The sequence below is a fragment of the Aythya ferina genome (genome assembly GCF_964211825.1).
Source record: "Aythya ferina genome assembly, chromosome: 7".
Classification (NCBI taxonomy): Eukaryota; Metazoa; Chordata; class Aves; order Anseriformes; family Anatidae; genus Aythya; species Aythya ferina.
Genome location: NC_140302.1, coordinates 1706786 through 1726834, shown reverse-complemented (window position 1 = coordinate 1726834; position 20049 = coordinate 1706786). Strand labels below are relative to the sequence as shown.

Here is a 20049-nt window from a genome sequence, read left to right as displayed (position 1 = left end):
CCAGATAATTCGTAAAGGTTTTGCCAGCCAACTAGAAAGTGTGTTGCTTGAAATCTCTTAAAACATTCTGTCTTACCTGGTGAGATATAGCCAGCTGAAGGGAAAAAAAAAAAAAAAAAAAAAACATGTCTCAGAACTGTTACTGATTGTTGTATTTTTGCCCTATAGAAGAAGGTGAAGTAGCTCTGTGATGTTGCTATAGTAGCTGCAGTTCTTCTTGAGCATCATCCTGAGAGTTACAAGGGCCATGAAGGCTGCTCCAAAGACAGACAGTGATTAATGCTATATTCATAGACTCACAGATCTGGAAGAAACCTCAGGAGGTGGTCTAATCCATACTTCTGCCCAAAGGCAAGGTAAACTCTGCTTAAAACATTCTTTACAGACATTTGTCTAACTTGATCTTAAAACACCAGAAGCAACATCCCTGGACAATTTACTCCAGCACTTAACCAATTTGTCTCCCTCTTCTTTATCTTCAACTACACAGTGCTTTTTGTCATCTGTCATAGTTCCTTAGCTTTCGTGATGTGTTTATTTGTGAGGCTTAAGCTGAAGGTAAAATAGCATGATTCAGCCCTCCTAGATTCGTTTAAAATACTGAAGACCAAAAAGAAAAGATAAGTTTATTTTGTTTAATGTTAACTGAATGAACTCTGCTTGACTTGGGAATGGATTAAATAGAATCACTTGGCTTCTAACTACATTTCAACCAAAGAAATATGAGCAAATTCTGCTTCTGAAGCACATCATGCTGAATAATTTAGGAACTCTTGGGCTGTTTGCTATGTGTGAGGTATTGCAGGGGGTAATATATCATTAGTTTGCATAGAGGCTTTATGTATTTTGGAGTGGAATATAGAGAGTATCGCAGCAGATAAATCCTATCAGATAATAATGAATGCTTGATGAAAATTATCTGTCCAAGCATTAGTTGCTCTGTCAAAGTAACAGATCCAAAATCTAATGTGAAATTTATGTTTTGATAAAATTAATGGAGCCCATCACTGGGACTTGTGAAGGTAGTTTACGATGCTCTCACAGTAGTGGCCATAAATTGGCTGGATCAATTTCACAGAGAATGTCTAGACAGACAAAACAAGTCTGCACTGCAGCTTCTGGTAGCCTGGAGTATGCTGGGCACATTAGAACCAAGAGGCATGGCAGTAGTTCTGCTCTAGTTATTTGGGATATAAATGTTTCATGCAAAGACCCGTGTAGCTTTTGGCACCTGAGCGCAGTGTCAGTTGGCCTGCAGTTGATCTGAGGGCACACAGGACTTGGTGACAGATTGTGTCTCCCTTGTGTCCCACAGTGTTGTATTGAGCACAGCTTGCTTAACATAAAGTGGCCTGAGAGCACATTGCTTCTGATTTTACCTTTTTAAACACATATCCAGTTAAAAATATTTGCTTGTTGATGAGCAGCTATCAACAAAGACAAAATTTTATGTTTCTCTGTGCTTGTTGCTTGTGAGGATTTTATACTAGGGTGTTTAATTGGGGCTGGGAAGATAAGTCAAGGTATTCCATGAGGGAAGATTGAGACACACACAGTTCATTCATCTGATGCAAAGTATCAAGTGAAAATGCCTACAGTACATCAGGCACAAAGAATATCTGCTTATTTAATTCACTGGGAATAATTCATTAAACAGCACTTCTGATTTTTGTCAGCCAAAACTAGATTTCCATCTCGAGTCAGTTCTAACCTTATGGCCTATTTCTTTCCTGAACGTGTGCTGGATTTGACCTTGTAACAGTTTTCTGCACGCTATACTGTTTGGTGCAGCTGAGTCCAGGTGTATGATTTTAGTATTCTAATGAATACCATTACTTGTAAAATGATGTTAGTCCTGAGAGCTACTGCAAGTGGTAAGAATATCAAACTCAGTGCCACTGAAACATCTGAGCTCTGGTGCCAGTTTTAAATCTCCAATGCCTTCAGTGGAGAATATTAGAAAATGTAAAATTGGATGCATCTATATGCATGCTTATTTTTGTGGCAGTCCTTTCCTTGCCTACGCAATGAACTGACTGAAAGCAATGTAACTGCCCTGGTAAAATGGATTTATTACTGCTACCTGTAACACACTGGACTTAATAAAAGTCTTTCAGCCAGCTCAGATAACAAACTTTTATCTAGGATTTCTCTGCAAAATGCTGTGTAAATGTCTGGTTAGTAGCTTGATGAGGGAGGGCATTTGTTTCCTTCTAGTACCTCTGTTGAATGGCATGAAACTTTTCATTTTGTCTGGTAAAGTAGCTGTGGGAAGAGGTTGGCACGTCCTTGCCTCATCCTCCAGAAGAGGATCTGTGTCTTTGACTGGCCTAGTAAGATTAGCAGAGAAGCTCAGGGTGTGCCATCCCTCTGCCCAGGTGAAGAACAGATGTATTAAACGTGGTCATATGTGAGGATGCATTCAGAAAACAGGAATGGCACCTGAGCTCCTGAACTACTTTTTCCTGTTGGCTGGCACTATGTCTCAAGCGAGACATAATTAGTGATAGGATATTTGAATAAAGTTCAGGTCAACTCCAGCCAAATGTTGACTTGGCTGTGTTTCTGTCCAGAAATGTATTTTAGAGCTTTCCTATACCTTGTAAATAGAATAATGTGCTGATTAAAAAGTGCAATTTTATGCCGATTGTGTTTGGTGAAAGTTTTAGTCCCTAAACTCCCAACTAATTATTTTTTTTCCAAGTTTATTGAAACATTTTTATAATGTCTCATTTTGGGGAATGGAATTCATGTGGGAAATTGAGTGTCACTGAACTGAAGAGATGCATTCTGAGTCCTAGTGCTCCCTTCTGTTGAATTAAAGACAGACTGAATTGCTTAACAAGAGAGGTCAAGAGAGACTCATTCTTTGTAGCCCACAGTCTGGAGCAAACTTTGGAGATGAACAGCCACATATTCATATTCACGCTCCAGGAAAGACAAATTGGGCTGTGATTCCTGGTACCCCTCATTCACGTGAGAATTACAGGAATGGTAGGAGATTGAGAAGCTGAGAAAGTAAGCATCTCTTTTGTTGCTCTTTTATGTAACTCCCTGTGTAAGACTACTTTTTCTTTTCCTTTTAAAAAAAAATCTGCAAATGGGAACATCCTGCTTGGATCAAAATAGGTATTGAGTTGGTATTCTCTACTTCTTTTTTCTTTTATTTGTTACTGATGGCTACTACCTGATTGAGTTCTGAACAAGTATGTTTTCTGGTTTAGTTCTGTTAAGCTATAAAGGGTTCTCATAGGCACTGCATTAAATTAGCTGGACACGTTCTGCTTTCATGCATTAGCACTGAACAAAACTCAAAACATTTTTTTATTTCATTTTATGAAAAAAGTTAAATCCATTAAGAAATACTACCGAAATATTTGAATTTAAGCTGCAGAGAAATATTCCATCTAGAGAAAAAGATTCATTTATGCTGCTTTGTTGCAAATAGACTAGCTTCCAAATAAATTAGTACTCAGGCAGCATCAAGTCCTATTTATTTCCATCCCCAAGTCTCACCTGCCTATCTGTCCTGGTTAGCCCCTATCACTGCAGATATGAATGTCTTGCAAACATTGAACATGCCAGAATTTTTGCTTCTGTTTTAGAATGAAAGCCTACAAGCACAACAGCTGCAAATTAGAGCTGGTAACAGGAGAGAAGAAATTCAAATACAAATCTAGCAGTGGCAGATACAAATATAAATCTGACTGTAAGTCTTATGCTCATGTGAGGTGTTGTATGTTAAAAAAAATTAAAAAAAAATGTTTATCTAATTCTGTTAATAAACAAAAACTTTTTTTTTAAGCCAGTCTGGCTTTTATCAAATCCAGAATAAAGAATGGCTACAAAAATATTATTTTATAATTTTATGGGAGTTCTAATTTTAATCTAAGCTCTTCTCTGTCAGCTCTGTCATTATTTCTAATTGTTCCAAACTCACAGAGTTTAAGTTATAAACTGTACTCTGTAGATTATTCTAAAAACCAGAGTATTAGTGAACTGCCAGAAGATCAAAACAGTCACAGAGGAAAATTACGAAAATATAATTTGCATTAGTTGCAAATAGGTATTGCACACATACTTACTCAACCTACTGATTATTTGTGCATGTAGAAATCCAGTTTAATGAATACATAAACAAATGAGAAATGCAGATTGTGTTTTCCTGTTTGCATATGTTACCGGTTGTGTCTGCATTTCAGAAACATTGAATCCTAACTATCTGGGGTGTTCGGGTTATGGAGCAGTCATTGGGCTTGCTTCCATGGCTGGAATTACCAGATGGCTTTTTATGGTCATGCATATTTCCTAGCATTAATTCAATGAAAAGGAACGTGTAACAGCTACATTTTTATTTTTTATTTTTTGGTTTGTTTTTGAATTAAATGCAAAACAAAGCAAGCGTAGTTAGCAACCCAAACCTCTGCCTTGGATTAATTAGATTTGCAAATTTTCAGAGATTTAGTAGTCTATTTTTGGATACATCTGGAAACTATATCAATCATGACAGTTTCTTTAAAATGCTTGGTAAGAATAGGTTATTCACAAGGAGGCTCATCAGAACAGTTTGGTTTGCAGAGTCTTTTTTACAGGTTTTGCTAAAAAAAAAAAAAAAAAGGAATTTGATTATAAATACAGGAAAGATAAATTACCTTGACTCTTATCAATTCTTTTTCTTCTAGCCTATTATTTCTCTGTTATCATAGTTATTTTTTTTCTGTGCTTTCAGAAAGCTTATCATCAAGATTCAGCCTTTCCAATTCTCTGTCTTCTCTTTTCCTAGTTCAACATGAGACCAGTTTCCTCTCCTCAGATTTTAGTGCACCATCCCACTGCATATGAACAATTCAACCTTTCCTACAACTGTGCCCTGAGATACTTCTGCCTGCTTCAATCTTTTAACATTATACTTCTCCTCACCCCCAAAAATTCATTCCCTTTTCATTTCCTCAGGTTTGGAGCAGCACCATTGCTTTTTTTTTTTTTTTTTTTTACATTGCCCTAAATCTGTTTTAAGTCCATGAATATATATATATATAATTTTTTTTTGGCAGGCAGTGGGTGGAACAAGGGACTGTAACAGGTTACTGAGGTATGGCAGTAAACACCAGAGTGACAGCACATTCCTGCCAAGCACTGACTTCTTTTTGTCCCCTTCAGTGATGTGAGAAAAGAGGACTTCTGGGGCATCCAAGCCTACAGTATTGAAGAACTAGCAGTAAGCGTAAGACAATTCACTCAGAAAGTAGTTCTCCAGAAGGTTAAATAAAACCAAGGTCAGAAAGGAGAGTTGTGCCCTCCCAGCAGTTCCTCTGGGCTGAGGAAGGTGCTGGGCCTGCTTCTGGCTGACATCAGGTGCACAACAGAGCCTGGGGCAGTGGTGCTGCAGAGAGCAAACGTGCAAGAGCACCCCCAGGAGGGAGTGCAAGGCAAAGAAGGGAAGTGGGGAAGTGATTGAAATTGTCCCAGGGCATTTAAAAAAAAAAAAAAAGTTCCAACTGGAGATTTTGCTGGGATAATGACAGGGGGGATGGGGGGGAGTAGCTAAGCAATCAGGGAGAGAATGGAGGATTGCATGAGAACAGAATTCATGTTCTGTTTGATAGCCAGCACATAACCAATTAGCTTTTATGTAGTTTATTTTATGTAAATCAAAAGCTTGCCTTAAGACATGGTTCACATGACAGATTGGAATTTGATAATGGCAAGTTGTGAATGAGCCCTAAAAACTGGTCACTAGAAAGGCTACAAGACGGTCTTCAGGAAATTTCGCAGTGTGGCAGACTTCATCTAATCCTATCAAATGAAAACTAATATTCATCTGCGAGAATATTGTAATCCTGAGATAAAAAAAGAAGTTTTTCATGCTAATGAATTCAATTTATTTTTGTTGTCGTTTATATTCTTGCAAGGTATACTCATCTTTAAAATGCTAGCTTGGCAATCAGAAACTCTGGACTTCTGCTAGACTGACTTTTAAGGAAGCAACAATACTTTCTTTATGTCTTTGTGTACGGCTCCAAATCTTTTCCAGTTCTCATTTTATTTTGGGTAGCCATTGGAAAGCAATATCTAAACGCATATTCAATCTAAGGATTTAGCAAAGTCATGTTAAAGCCATGTTTCAAAGTATGTAATATGAAGCTCCTTTCAAACAGTGCTGATATATTTCTAATTTACATTTGTGTGAATGCTAGTAGGAAGGTATCTTATGTAGATGATGGCTGTGTCTGCATCTGAAACGTTTACAAGAATGTCTTACTAGATTAATGACAGGCTTTCAGATTCCTGGAATTATGTGGTTGTTTTTAATCTTACAACTGGGTGACTTCTTCCTGCTGAGGAAAGTGTCATGTTGATCTCAGCAGTAGCAAAAATTATTCTGAAAACTGCATACTGTGGAAACATATATAGAAACACAGATGGCTAACTGATGGTTCGAGTTGTGGGGACTATGTGATTCTTAAGATTCCTAGGATGTTCCAGGGCTTAGATAGCAGTTCTGCACTAAGACATGGATTGTGCTGTCTACATCAGTGCTATAATGACACTGCATAACAATGGCAATGGTCTCAAGTTGCAAGCAGACTTGTTACTTGCGTCCTTTTTGCTCATGGGGAAAAAATGGAGGTCTGCTTATACGTGCAAAATTTTGAGATTCGTTCCTTAAAATGTTTAGTTTAGGCCATCAGGTAGCAAGTGTAACAACTTTTAAGACACCTGAGCCCTGTTTTTATAGGCCTGTTAAGAGGTAACAGTGAGTTTACTATTGACCTTTGAGTTATGCAGATGATGCTGTTTATGTATTTACAACTGGTATAATCAGTTACATGATGTTGCATTTAGGGGGAAAAAAAAAAAGGAGGCCAACAAAGTAAAGACTACTGTCTTTATATGGGACAATGTCACAATTTTTCTAGACTAAATATGAGGCACATGCTTCCAGTTTTACACTTTCTGTGTTATCCTATTAAATAGGGAAGGTTTTGCACAGATCAGAGGACATTATGAAAAAAAGTTTATGATTATTCATTTTGAGTGGCAGCAGTGTTGTGACTCACCCTTTTCACGGGCATCATTCCCTACATTCTTAATGGATTGTGAAATTTGGAACAGGTTTCTGCCAACAAACAAAATATTAATGAAATGTAGAGTTGCATAATATATTTTTTGCATAATGTAGTTCTTCCCAGAAAATGAAATGACCACCTCCTAAAATAACTGAGGAAATGCTGCATGGTCTTATTTTGCTATGAGCTAAAAGGTATTTGGGTAAGTGCACTGGCATACTTATTTGCAGAGCCTCTGCAGCTTTGATGCATAAGAGAAAACTCCTTAACCTTTTAATATATGATTTCTCACAATGCCTGATGCATTAATTGCAATCAGTTTCTCAGACTTGAGTAAGAAACATTTCATCATTTTTTGTAAAGTCTGCAGTGCACAAGCAGGGAAGAAAGGAGGCTGAGGATAGCTAGGAAACTCAGGAGTTCACCAGCACAAATAAGTAAATATTTTTCTGAGTAATGACCTGGAAACTTTCTCCCAGAGAGCAGAGAGATGCTTGACTAGACTGCCTCAGCTGTTAATCAATCAAATGCTTCCTACAGTATGGATTAAATTAAGTATATCCTTGGTTCCTGCCTAAGCCCCCAGGTGACAGCGCAAACCTTTTGTCCTCTTTCTCTCACTTCCCCACCTAAGGCCGTAAGTAGGTATTCATATCAAGGCTTTTGTCAGCAACCTGGTTGAAGCAACTGGATTTTATACAGTCAAGGAGAGAGCAGTAAATAACAATAAAGCCCATTAATCCTCTTTTCCATTAGTGGCACTGTCAGATAAACCTGCTTAGAGACTCTTGGGAAATGTTACATGGATGATTTATTATATGTGTAGTTTTAGACGTAAGTGTAATTTTGAAACATGGTACCTCTATATATTCACATAGTGACAGAGCAGAATAGCAGATGAATTATAGCACCATATAATGGGCAGTTTCAGTATATCTCTTTAGCTGATTACAGCTGATGAACCGAAAAGTTAGTGCTGGCTGCATTGGGTGGATCATTGGAGTGACAGGACACTTTGTGGTAAGAATTGAAATTAAAAAGCTTATTCTGGTCATGCACTGGGAGAAGAGGTTTCATTTGGTTCCTTTTCTCCTGCCTTTTTGCTGTTTGACTTTGCCCCATGACTATTTGTAAAAATGAGCTAGCAATAAATTCATTTGTCTACTGTACATCACGGATGCAAAGAGTAGTTAGAGTTTTATGAACTTTTTAAATACTGGGGATTCATTTTAATGGTGTATGAGGAGGAATATTTACCCTGTATTGAAGAGAGTGGGCCAATAATGAATGAATGCTAAACTTTTCTTCCTTTTATAGATTTAACATCCCTAATTATTTAAAAATACAAAATGCTTTTTGCCAGAAGATGGCTGTTCCTCAAGCTCTCCCTAAAAGCTTAGCTGTTCCTGACCACAGCTGCATTTGTTTCTAAGAGAGGACTCAGCTACTTTTTTATTCTGCTTGAAATTCTCTGCGCAAAACTATAATGTGGTTGAGCAGGGACTTGTAGAGCACCTGCAGGCAGGGTGCAGGCACCTGATAGCAGGATGACTCAACTCTGCATCCCTCTAGTCTGGTGTTCAGTTGTATTTGCCTTATGCTTGACTAAGAAATAAGTCTTTTTTATTTCTTTTAGATTCTGCTAGAATCTAAAAATCTAGAAAACAAAACAAAACAAAACAAAAAAAAACAAAACAGAACTAACAAAAAAACTTTCATAATGCTAACTTTCTACATGTTTTATTTAAAACTTCAAGCTACATTTATTTGCTTAGATTTACACCGTGATTCTGCTTTGGTAATCATTTCAAGATTATGGAATGCAAGGCAATTGAGAACAAACACACAGAAATGATTTAAAGGCTGACTTTTAAAAAGAGAGCTATTAAACAGGTTAGTCACAACCATGAGTCACTTGAATTGAGTCACGCTCAGTTTTTTTCTAGCTATAGATTATCTGGTTTTCCTATTTTCCCACATAGCTATGAGTAATGCTGTATTAAGAAATATTACTGCTTTGGAGAATGTTTTTTCCCTACTCTGTGTGATGCCCTCCCAATCTGAATACATTTTGACATTGGTCAGTTTACAGTGTCATTGTTTGCCTCATTCTTTCAACCACTGAGTCTCTGGCTGTACAAAACAAGCAATGAAATATGTGCCAAGTGTCAGGTTGAAGAGAGAGAGATGAGCAAGTAAGGGACCTCACCATCAGTCTGGGATTTGCACCATTTCTGTGGGGGTTAATTTGAGATGTTAATAGTTATCTTGGCTTACATGAGCGTGTAAGCCACCCACAGCAGCTGAGGTGGAAGGTTTGGGATAGTTATACAGGGTGGAGATGGTCTGTGGAGAACAGTTCAAACAAATGTGAAGGGGGAACAAAAATATGTCCTGAGATGGTAACAGAGTTGATGGCTTAATAACTGTTGAAGCTGGGTTTGGATTTTTTTTTTTTTTTAATTTCTATATTTGTAGTGAACGTGCATCAACACAGCTGTGGTGTTAGGCATAATCACAGAGCCCTTACAACCATCATTCTAGAAATAAATTTAGCATAATATGTATTGGCCAAACGTATTCAGCTTGGTAGCTACCTAAAATTAGTCTGAAACTGTGTAGGTGCTTAAATGTGGGTTTGGGAGACTGGATTTGGGCTAAAAAGTGTAGGCTGTAGTTCTCCAAGCATCAGAAAAGAGAGGGGAGTTACTGTAGCTTTGAATATTCGTGAATATGCCTACATTTAGACTGCAATATTCATTGCTGTTTTTTAGAAAGTACTGTCAGCACTTTTGTTAATAGAAAGACAAGACTATGTTTCCATGCAATCATTACAGAAAGAAAATAGATATTACAGATGAAGTTTCAAAGATTATTTTTTTTCCACTGGTTCTGCTTTTGGGAATTTTTCTGAAGTCTCTGATTCTCTCCAAAATGGATAGCTCACCTAGAAATACGGTTTTCTTCCACGACTGGCGTCTTGATGATTGGTGCTCCATGGTTGCTAGATGAAAAATATTACTAAAATTAGAATGAAAACATCTTTCTTATATTTGAGTCTCTGCTGAACAACCTAAAACCAAAATCAATTTTCTCTAATTTATCAAAGAGGTCTGGGGACAAACAATTTGAGTTAGAAAATGTGATGATGTCATGAAGAGCACTCAATGTGCTTTACAACAAAGAATTCAAATGCCTCCAAAGAGAAAAGCAATTTTTGCTGCCGTTTTGTAACAAAACTGTTGCACTAGATAGCAAAAACGGTAAAGCCGCTGTCGGTACAAATGTCTTTCCCATATGCTTCTGCTTCATTTCTGCAGATCTATACAGGAAATACTTGAGTCACAAATAGTTTTCATAGAGGCCAGCTTTGTATGAGAAGGGGTCATTTGTTCAGTGTCATCAGCTGTAAAGCTGCACAAGGTCATTCCAGAAAAAAATCTCACTTGCAAGTTCTTTCTGAGCCTTGAAAGCTGTTGCTAACCTTGGATGAAAACATGTTAAAACAAATAACCAACCGAAAAAGAGCATGAGGGATGTGTTTTATAACCAAAGGACTGTCTGGTGTCCACAGTGTGTGCTTATATCAGTTCCATGAACTAATTCTGGAGACCTCTGTGAGGTAGTCTCAGTCAGAAGGAAAAGTTGGTTCCTGCAGAGTCTGGTTAAGATTTGTCTTGGTCCTTGGAAGAGGACCTGCCCTCAAGATTGGAAACTGTGGGCTATTGTAAGGATCTTTGGTGCCCAGGGTGACAGATCACCTGCGGACCAGCTATGTCAAAACTCACATCTTGGTAAGAGAGCAGGAAGGTCTGCTACCTGAGACATGGGGATGGACCAGAGGCTCTTGCACGGGGCATATCTGCTGACATGCTTGAGCTCACTGCTATCTCAGGACACTTCTTGCATGGCAAGGGAGCCAAGCCAGCTCACAGGATAAAAGCACACGCTCTTAAGCAATATGCGGTGTGGCAGGAGGATAAAAAGCAGAGTGCGGATGGCATGTGGTTATGTGGATATTTCCTCGGTTTTGTATTGAAATTAGGTCGCGTGTTTCTTATGTTTCAGTGCCTGCAACAGGTTTATCTTTTTCCCAAACAGCCATCATACAAAAGAAAAGGCTTTTAAGTAATGAGAAGGGTAATTTGGACATACAAATAAGACATCTCTATGCCATTAATTTACATTTTCTGTAGGGTTCTGGTTTTATGCCACAAAACTGAATATTAAGTAACAGGATTATATTATTTAATTTCTGTAGGGTGCTGTCTTGTCCCACCAGTTCTACTATGTTGAAAGACATAATCTGCTGAGAATGTATGTTCAGGTAAAATCGAATTTTCTCTGTCTTTCCCTTAACCTAAAATGTACATGTGCTTAAATTTTGGGGGGAAGGAGGGGGGGGAGTGTAGAGTTAAACAAATGAGTTAAAACACTTTCTGAAACTTCTGAAAAGCAAACTTTTATCTGTGCTGAGGAGTGATGCATCATCCTTTAGGGAAATTAAAATAGTAGGTGGTAGGATACTAGCACAGATTGGGAGCCTGAATAGAAATAGAAGCTGAATAAAAGAGAACTACTTGTTATGAAAAGAAATTAAAACAGCTAGGTAGAAGCTGAGCAAGAGTTGACCACTGACTGTGACTGCTAATGTTGACTGGCTTGTTCATGGCTTTTTGGTGAAATACAAGTGCAGATGAATATGCCATAACTGATGAGATTTTTCTGATGTCAATGGATCATGATATTGAGAAAGTTAATGGTCTGAATCAGCAGTTGTCTAATGTCATTGACTATACATTAGAGTGAATGGAAAATCAGAAAAACAACTTTAAAAAAAAAAGGTGGGATTCACTACCATGCATGTTTCATAATGGAAATGAGAATGAGCAACTGGAGCTACAAAACTACATGTAGATGAGCTAATGCCCGTAACTAAAGGAAGGGATCTCCCCCATCTGCCTATCGCAACTGCATTTTATGTTGTGATTCTTTGCTCATGGTGCTTGTTTTGTATCTGCTTTTTCTTTCATGCTGTCCTTTTATTTCCTCCAATATCAGTTTCCTTTTGCCAGCCAGATTATTCTCTCTTCTGTCTTTTCTCCCTGCCCAAAATTCATAGCCACATGAGTAGCTTTTCCTCTCTATGAGAGGTAAGATGACTGGGAAGAAATATTGTGCAGAATTGACATCTAGAGAGGGGGAGGAGGGTGGCTCCAAAGGTGTCTGTGAGAAGTTGGATATATCTTGCTTTTAGATTTATGCAGCACATGCTGTGAGTTTAGAAAAGGACATGTAAATATTTATATTATACCAATTGATGAGGCACATCATATCAAATGGATTGGACGTGCTGGGCTATAAGTACATGTGCAGCATCCTCAGGTGGTATAAACTAGCATGACTCTGTGTGGACCACCAGTACACCTGCCTGGCCGTCGGAGAGCCGCCTGTTGGTGTTTCCTTGTAACCGAGTGGTAGAAGTGCACACACTCATGTTTTGTAAACCTGAAAGGGCCTTAGAGAGGACTGAGTGTGAGTCTGTTTTTAATGTTATCTGAACTGTCCCTCAGACATCACCAGGACCAGGCAGCAGTTGTCATGTGGTGCACAGTGCACGGTGGAGGAGAAGGCCAGGTGCTGCTTGAAAACATGTTCTTAATGATAATGAAGCTCTTTGATAATGCCAGTTTAAGAGATTTTGCCTATTTGTCACTGAGAATAAGCTCTGGCGTCAAGCAGTGTTTGTTTTAAGTTCATATTCTTATGTGATTTCTACACAGGTTTAGATTTCATTTTCTATCATTCTGGCTCACGTGCTTTTAGAAGAATAAAGCTGCAAGTGAAGCAAGGTGAAGTGTTGCTACTGTGCTAGTTAGGTGGGAGTTAGTGGTTTGCAAAGCACCTCACAAGTAAATGAGGAAGAGCTCTGAGTAAAAGCACGTGTATGCTTTCTTGTTATTTTTTCCTTTCAGGAAAAAAAGTAGATTGCCCAGCATAGTCAGCCTTATTCTAAATGGCCACTGTCATCCTCTGTAGAGAGAGAAAAGAGTCATGAGGGCACACATTGCGTATCTTTATCATGTCTGGGCTTAACTTGAACCAAACTGACTGGGTGGCTCCACGTGTCTACAGATGCAAAGACCTAACAGAAAAAAGCGTTAATGTTTCTTGAGGGTACGAGCAGCAGTTTGCTTGCTGTTCCATTTATTTTCAAATGCTCTGCCTTTCGAAAATATGGTTGAGCTCAAGTTCACCTTTCCATTTAATTCTGTATTGGAAAATGCTAGGAACACTATGCACATCAACTTTAGGTTGGCTTTCTTCCACATGAATTACAGTCTGGCCTCTGCCTATATGATCACATTCAAATTGTTCTTCAAGATCTGTACTCTTAGAAAGAAAAGGACATTCTTGAATTTTGAGACCGAATTCCAGAACTATTTTCTATTCCTGACTAGGTCTCTTTGGTGTTGCGTAAGACTGTTGTACGTGAACAGATGAAATAACATAAGCTATGGAACTTTCCTTAATTTTGCTGTTCATACTCTATGTAATAGTAATAATATAAGCATTTTCCAATGTTTTCTAGGTCTCTAAAGTAATCAGTCTGGGATGCTCAGAAGACAAACTTGATTTTGAATTAGTGCTCTGTTGAGTCTAGCCCAATGTTGGTGTAAGCCTGCTGGAAATTGTTTTGTCATCTGTGGCAATACCAAATTACCTGCAGTGGGTGAGTGCAGTCAAGCAAGCGTTAGTGTCTGTAATGGCTCAGACACCAGCACCAGTTTGACTGGTACAGTTGAGTTTGTCAGGCAGCCTAGTGCATGCTGGATAATGATACTTGGGCATCTCTGCATGACAATTTTCAACAGAGATGACTGGACTTCATAAAGCAGCTTGTTCTTTAATAACAGGCTTTGAGGTGCAAATCTGTATTTCCAAAACAAAATAACTTAGCACACTTATTCAAATCTGCAGACCCGTATGAAGTTTGCTTGTGCTAACTAACCAGGGCACCAGTAGCACAGCAGGTGTATGCACCTGAGCAACAAAAATGTAACCTGAGCGATGGGAACGAAGTAGTTCACAAATCAGAATTTCCAGTCTGCAAAAAACTGTGCATTTCCATGATATTTTTCCCTTTAAAAGGCTAGGGATTTGACTGGTGTGGGGCTGTGCATTTTGGACTACAGGGTAGACATGCTTTCCCCTGTACAAACTTGGATGTACTATGGAGTGTGTATGGGACTTACAGGCCCAGTGCTTAGAAGGCTTGAGCAAGGACGTGTGTGCAGTTTAATTGCTCACTAACTCATCTTTAGAAAATATAACCCTGAAAGTTTGTGCAGTTACACAAAACTCAATCCAATCCAACATATATATGCTTTATAGAATTGCCCTGGAATGGATGACAACTGTATCTGCGCCTACACTCCGCTCGAGTCTCTTCGTGCGTGAGCATGTCTATGCATTTTAAGACATACAGCAAGATCAGCTGAATGTTTTTTTCCCCCAGGTCCATTAACTCAGATGATGTGCTAATTAGGTCACTGGGAGAATCAAAGATAGAGAAAGTGGACTGAGTGCTCACAAACTGGCTCCTACATGTAACTGCTGTGTTTAGTTTAATTTGCCTTAAGATGTTTTCTGATGTCTCTGAGAATGTCACCCATGAAAAGGCAGACAGCATGTCAAGCAAGCAAGTCAGTGAACACACGAATATTTTCAGCTGCTTGAATGTAGTGTTCAGTATTTATCACTATAGGAAAGAAGCATATGGCTTCTCTCTCACACGGCAGTTCTTTGGTTTATGCCTTACTGATTGGAGAGTAGCAAAAATATCCTGCAGGATCCCTCATGAAGAAAGGGCAGAGCTGGAATGATCCACAGTGCTAACATTTCCTGCAGAATGATCCCTGCTCCTACTCCATAAAAAATTCCCTGTGTGTTCGAAGAGAACAGACATGCTGAAGGCGGAGATGAGTGACTGAAGAGTCCATCAGTTTGTTTTCTGCTGAAATGAAAGTGTTCTGTCATAACTGTGACCTCAGAAGCAGCAGCGTGACCCGACAAGCAAACTTATTTAATCTGCTGTTTGGTGTTTGGTGAGTGTGAATGTATTTTGTCCATAAAAGCATATGTAGTGTGTGTGTGCACAGGTCAGACTGAGTGTATCTCTGTGTTGGTACAATCTGAGAGGCAGACGATGGACTGTTGGAGCACTTCAGGGTATTGCTACTTGGCAGGAGCACACATACTCCAAGGCAAACAAATTTGCTCAATATTTTTATGAGTCTCCGAGCTCAGCTGGTTCTGGCAGGGATGACTTGACTTAACCCGGAGAGGCAGCGGGGGAGAGCTCATTCCAACTTTCCCTTTATTTGGGTAGTGGAACATGAGTAACGTCTTCCCAGACAGGAGGGAGCCACCTTGGCCTCCTCATCATGCGCAGCGTGTCGTACCGCGTCTCTCGTGTCCCTCCGTAGCGTTTAGTGCAGCTCCCTCGTATGGCCTAACCATAGTGCAAAATGTAATTGCCTCTGATGCAGCCATTTCAGCACAAGCACTTTGGACTCTGTGGAATAACAAATAATAGTAAAGAACACAGTCGTGCAATAAATGTTAATCACACCCCGTAGGATTGCACTGAATTTGTCATTAGCAGATAGTAGATATTAAATGCACAAATTCTAACTTTACCAGAACCCTTGAGAGTTTAAAGTTCTTTGCAAATAAGTTAATTCTCCCTCTAAACATACAGGTTATTTCCCAGTACAAAATCTTCATTATTCTGTGGTTAAAATTGAAAAGCCTTGTCGTTTACTTGAGTCAGAAATCCCCTTAGGAGAACACAGTCATTTACTCAGATGAGCAAAGGCTGGAAATTGTGGCTAAGGTTCTGTTGTTTGGTGAAACCAAACTGCCAGGAAGTCTGGAGGTGGGTGACCCTTCAGACAACTGCAGCCTGGCAGGTTTTACTATTCCTCCTTTTTGTCTGGCCTTTTGATCTTGATCATCGGGCTTTCTTCTGTACTCCTGAAGCCAGAAGTACTACTTGCACATAAATTACAGTCTGGCCTCTGCCTGTATGATCACATTTGAATTGTCTCACTACCTCTCTCTTCTTTTGAAGTCTTCTGCAAGTAGACCATACCATCTTTGTATAGCTTTCCCTGGCTGATGTGTTTATAGTGCCAACTAATGTTGTTCGCAGTTTGTGAATGTGCCATCTATATTGTGCATGTGTCTTTATTACATGCTAAACTGAGCTAGAGGCTAAACGATTCCCACCTCAGCCTTCCTCCTGAGCTAGCAGTAATTCTCTTGGCGATACGAACCAAAAAAAAAAAAAAAAAAAAAAAGAACTTTCTATGCCAATCTATTTGTCAACCATAAAAAGACAATATTTTACTCAAATTTTAAGAAGTGAACAGCAACATATTTCTGAATCCCGATATCTCCAGAATATAGGTAGATGTTTGCTTTGGAGTCCTCTATATTTATTGTCAGCTGAGAGCTGGCATGCGATCTTTATCTTGGCTTGATCAACTTCTGGCAAAAGAGGATGAAAACAAAAGTGGATATAAAATAGGAAGCTTTTAAAGAAGAATTTGTCTTTCCGCAGTCAGGATATTTGAAAAATATAAATCCTTTAAATCACTAGACATAAAAAAAGGAAAAACTGATTTAAAATCCTTTATTTTGAGAATAAAAAGATGACTTAAAAAAAATTGTGCTTAAAAGTATACTTGCTCTTCAGTGGCATAATCCAATGCTCACTTCACATACGGGCGTAGCATTATTTTCATCAGGATGATGAGAGACCTGACACATCATGTGAAAGTGATGACAAAATATACCAGGCACTGCAAATTTCAGTATGTTGAAGAGTGATGTTTTATAGCATTTCAAGCCTGATTGACTTTAACTTCATTACTGAACATGAGGAGGTTGTGCTTGGAGCTTAGAGGCAAAAAAGATGCAGGTTTGAGCATCTTTGGCTTTGCCACACCTGACTCGTCCTGTTCTGGTCTTGCCCAGAGCACATGGATGGGAAGCACATGAAAGGAAGTGGGGTTAGCCAGTAGGGCCAAGCCAACATCACTGGTGAAATAAGCATTTCCCCTTAAAGAGAAATTCCTTCCTTCTGGGAGTAAAAGAATAGAGGTGAAGTTATTGTGAGTCTGCAATAGTTGCTCCCTTGGGCTCCCCCAGGAGTAGGATGGCTTCATCTGTCTGGTTGGAAGATTAGCTCTGAAACAGGATCCTGGTTTTAGCCGGCCTTTATTTTCTTTCTTTATTGATGTTACTCTGTTTTATGTGAAATCTTGTTTGTTTGTTTGTTTGTTTCCCCTGGATGATTTCACAACCATGCAAAAAGAGACTATCCCATAACACTGGTCAAGCACTGTCTTTAAAACAAATGGAAGTTTGTTAGTGACCTGAAATAAATTTAAAGTGCTTGCCTAGAAGAGATTTAGCAACAGCTGTTTAGCACTGAAGTTCATACAAACAATGTAAGATGACATTTTAAAGTTGGTCTCTGTCCAAAGCCTCCCTGTTTTACAAACTGCTCTTCAGTCATGTTCTGTTATTAGTAATAACAAGAAAGCACTGCAGTGTGTTTGCACAGGGGGTGAATTAGCAGAGAATTTGACCTTAACTTTACAGTTAGAAATGGAGAAGTTATGTTTATAAAATCCTTGTTTTCATTCTCCCTCTTGTGCATGTGTAGGATGGAGAGTGGGGATAAAAATGTAGTGTCTCTTTAAGCTCTGCTCTAATCAAGCTGTGATGCTTGTCAGTCTGATTTTGTGATAAAAAGCTGTGATTCCCCTGTTGCACACTTGAAATGCTAGCTGTAAAGTTAGCCTCAGCATTTAAAATCAAGAGCCGAGCACTTACAGTTTCTGAAGTATATTTATTAAAAATAATTTAAGATTTTTTAGTTGCCCTACACTTTTTTTTTAGCATGCAAACTGAATTTTTGATTGCCACAACAGCTAGAAGCACACCTTTTGTTCAGGTGCTGTCCTGCAAATAGAAAATAAATAAATAAATAAATAAATTTAGATCTGTACAGTCAGACCTGAATAACTGGAAACAGGAGGAGAAAATTTGAAATTTTATATCTAGGGCAAGTTATAAACGCTAATTATTAAACTGAGTTTTTCTGTTCACCCTTCTCTTACACAGCCTGTTTCTTTGTAGGGCAGAAGTCCCTAGGGACCGGCTGTAATATTCTGATCCCCAGATAATTTGTGCCGTGATATGAATTGATATATATGCAAACACAGGAAAGAAAAAAGCAAATAATGTGTGCAAGCAGGTAGGAAGGCTGGGGAAAGATGAAGATAAGATGCGCCACCAGCGCTGCTGGTGAGAGAAGGGAAATTGTCACGTCTGTGGCTCCTGCCTGCTGCTGCCACCTGGGAGATGTGTCGATACCACGCAGCAACACGAGCTGCTGCAGGGAAGGGGATGCTGTACCTCTCTGAATCCCTGCTCTGCTTGTTGCTGGCGTCTGTGAGGTGCCATTGTCACAAGCAGGAGTGCTCATAAGATGCTGTTGTCTACACTACCTTCTCTGCTTCCTCCCAAGCAAAAAAAAAAAAAAAAAAAAAAAAAAAAAAAAAGTATAAAAAATAATAATAAAAAAGCCCAGTTGTGGTATGTATCAGTGAGAATGGATTTTGTTTGTTTTGTGTGGCTATAAGATTTCAGAATGATCCAAGAATGTATTTACTGGCTTTGAGAGGTGTTGTTTGAGGGGGAATTCCACTGCTGCCTCAAAACCAGCCGTTTACTGTATCCTGAGTTGACCCTCAGTGAATATATTACATCAGGTCTGAAACATTTTGCTGCAGGAGGGCAGCAGCCTATTCCTTTCATAGGAACGGTTTCGTCTATTGCTTGTGGTTTGCTTAATAGCCTTTTGCTACTTGAACTGTCCTTTCTGCCAGATTATTTTTTCATAGCTTCCCCTGGGGTCTGGCCATGAGCTGAGCATGTAAGAGACCACCAAACAAGAAGAAAAAAACATCCAGAGATCTTAGCTGAGCAGCCCTATTTAAGTAATAAAAACAACATTGTGTTTGATGAGCCAATTACACAGAACAGGCATTTAAAGGACGGAATGCTGAATACTTGTTTGTAAACCTAAGACTTTATTAGCAGCAGTGTTACAGTTACAAAAGAATATGATCCCTTTCTGAGCCTCACGGACTACCTGCATCGCCGTATTAATTCAAAGCACTGCTGGATGGGCTTTGTGAGTGTTGTAGGGCTAATCCCTATGGTTCCTTGATTATGAGCATGTGCAGAGCAGCCGAAGGTACAGTCGTGCATGTAGAGCTAGCACACAGAGACTTGCCTTGCAATGCCATGTTTGTGCATGTGTTCTTACAACTGAGGACGATACAGGGAGCCTGCCTGCTTTGCTGACTTGTCTGATGTTTTCTTGTTTCTGTTTCAGCATTCAGGATAATTCCTTCAACACCACAGCTTTAGCAGAGTAAGTGAACACTTTAAAGATGTGCCTTATTGTTAAATAAGAATGCTGAGTTTAGCTACTGTAGAGAATAATTGTAAGTACTATGTGAGAAGTCCCAAGCTTTCTGTCATATATTTTAATTCAGTTTTCTGTAATCTAAGTATATTATTGAGAATATGGAAAGTATTGCATAAAACAGCTGCCTTTACATTTTCTTTGACCATTTAGCAATGAAATGCCTTTCTAGGAGGATATAAATATGATGTACATCACACATGTTTAAGTGCATGATTTCAGTGTAGGTTAAATCTCCTGTGAATATATTGCTCATTTCTGGTACTGATCTTAACAAGCTCAAGTGTGTCTGAACACATGCTCTGTACTTCCTGCATACATTAGTAAGAAAAAAAGTCTTTGCAAATATTTTGAAAAAATAATTACACATTATTTAGATGGACCAAGCACCAAATACATTGTTTCTTT

At 38.8% G+C, this 20049-nt stretch overlaps 1 protein-coding gene across 4 annotated transcripts in view; it reads left to right on the top strand.

The window, feature by feature from the left end:
* Positions 1-20049, top strand: part of FAM13C (family with sequence similarity 13 member C) — a 130715-nt gene that overhangs the window by 60714 nt on the left and 49952 nt on the right. For all 4 annotated transcript variants that reach the window (XM_084526150.1, XM_084526151.1, XM_084526153.1 and 1 more), the window contains one exon: positions 19549-19587. In XM_084526150.1, coding sequence (XP_084382276.1) covers positions 19549-19587 — 39 coding nt within the window. The remainder of the gene's footprint in view (positions 1-19548; positions 19588-20049) is intronic.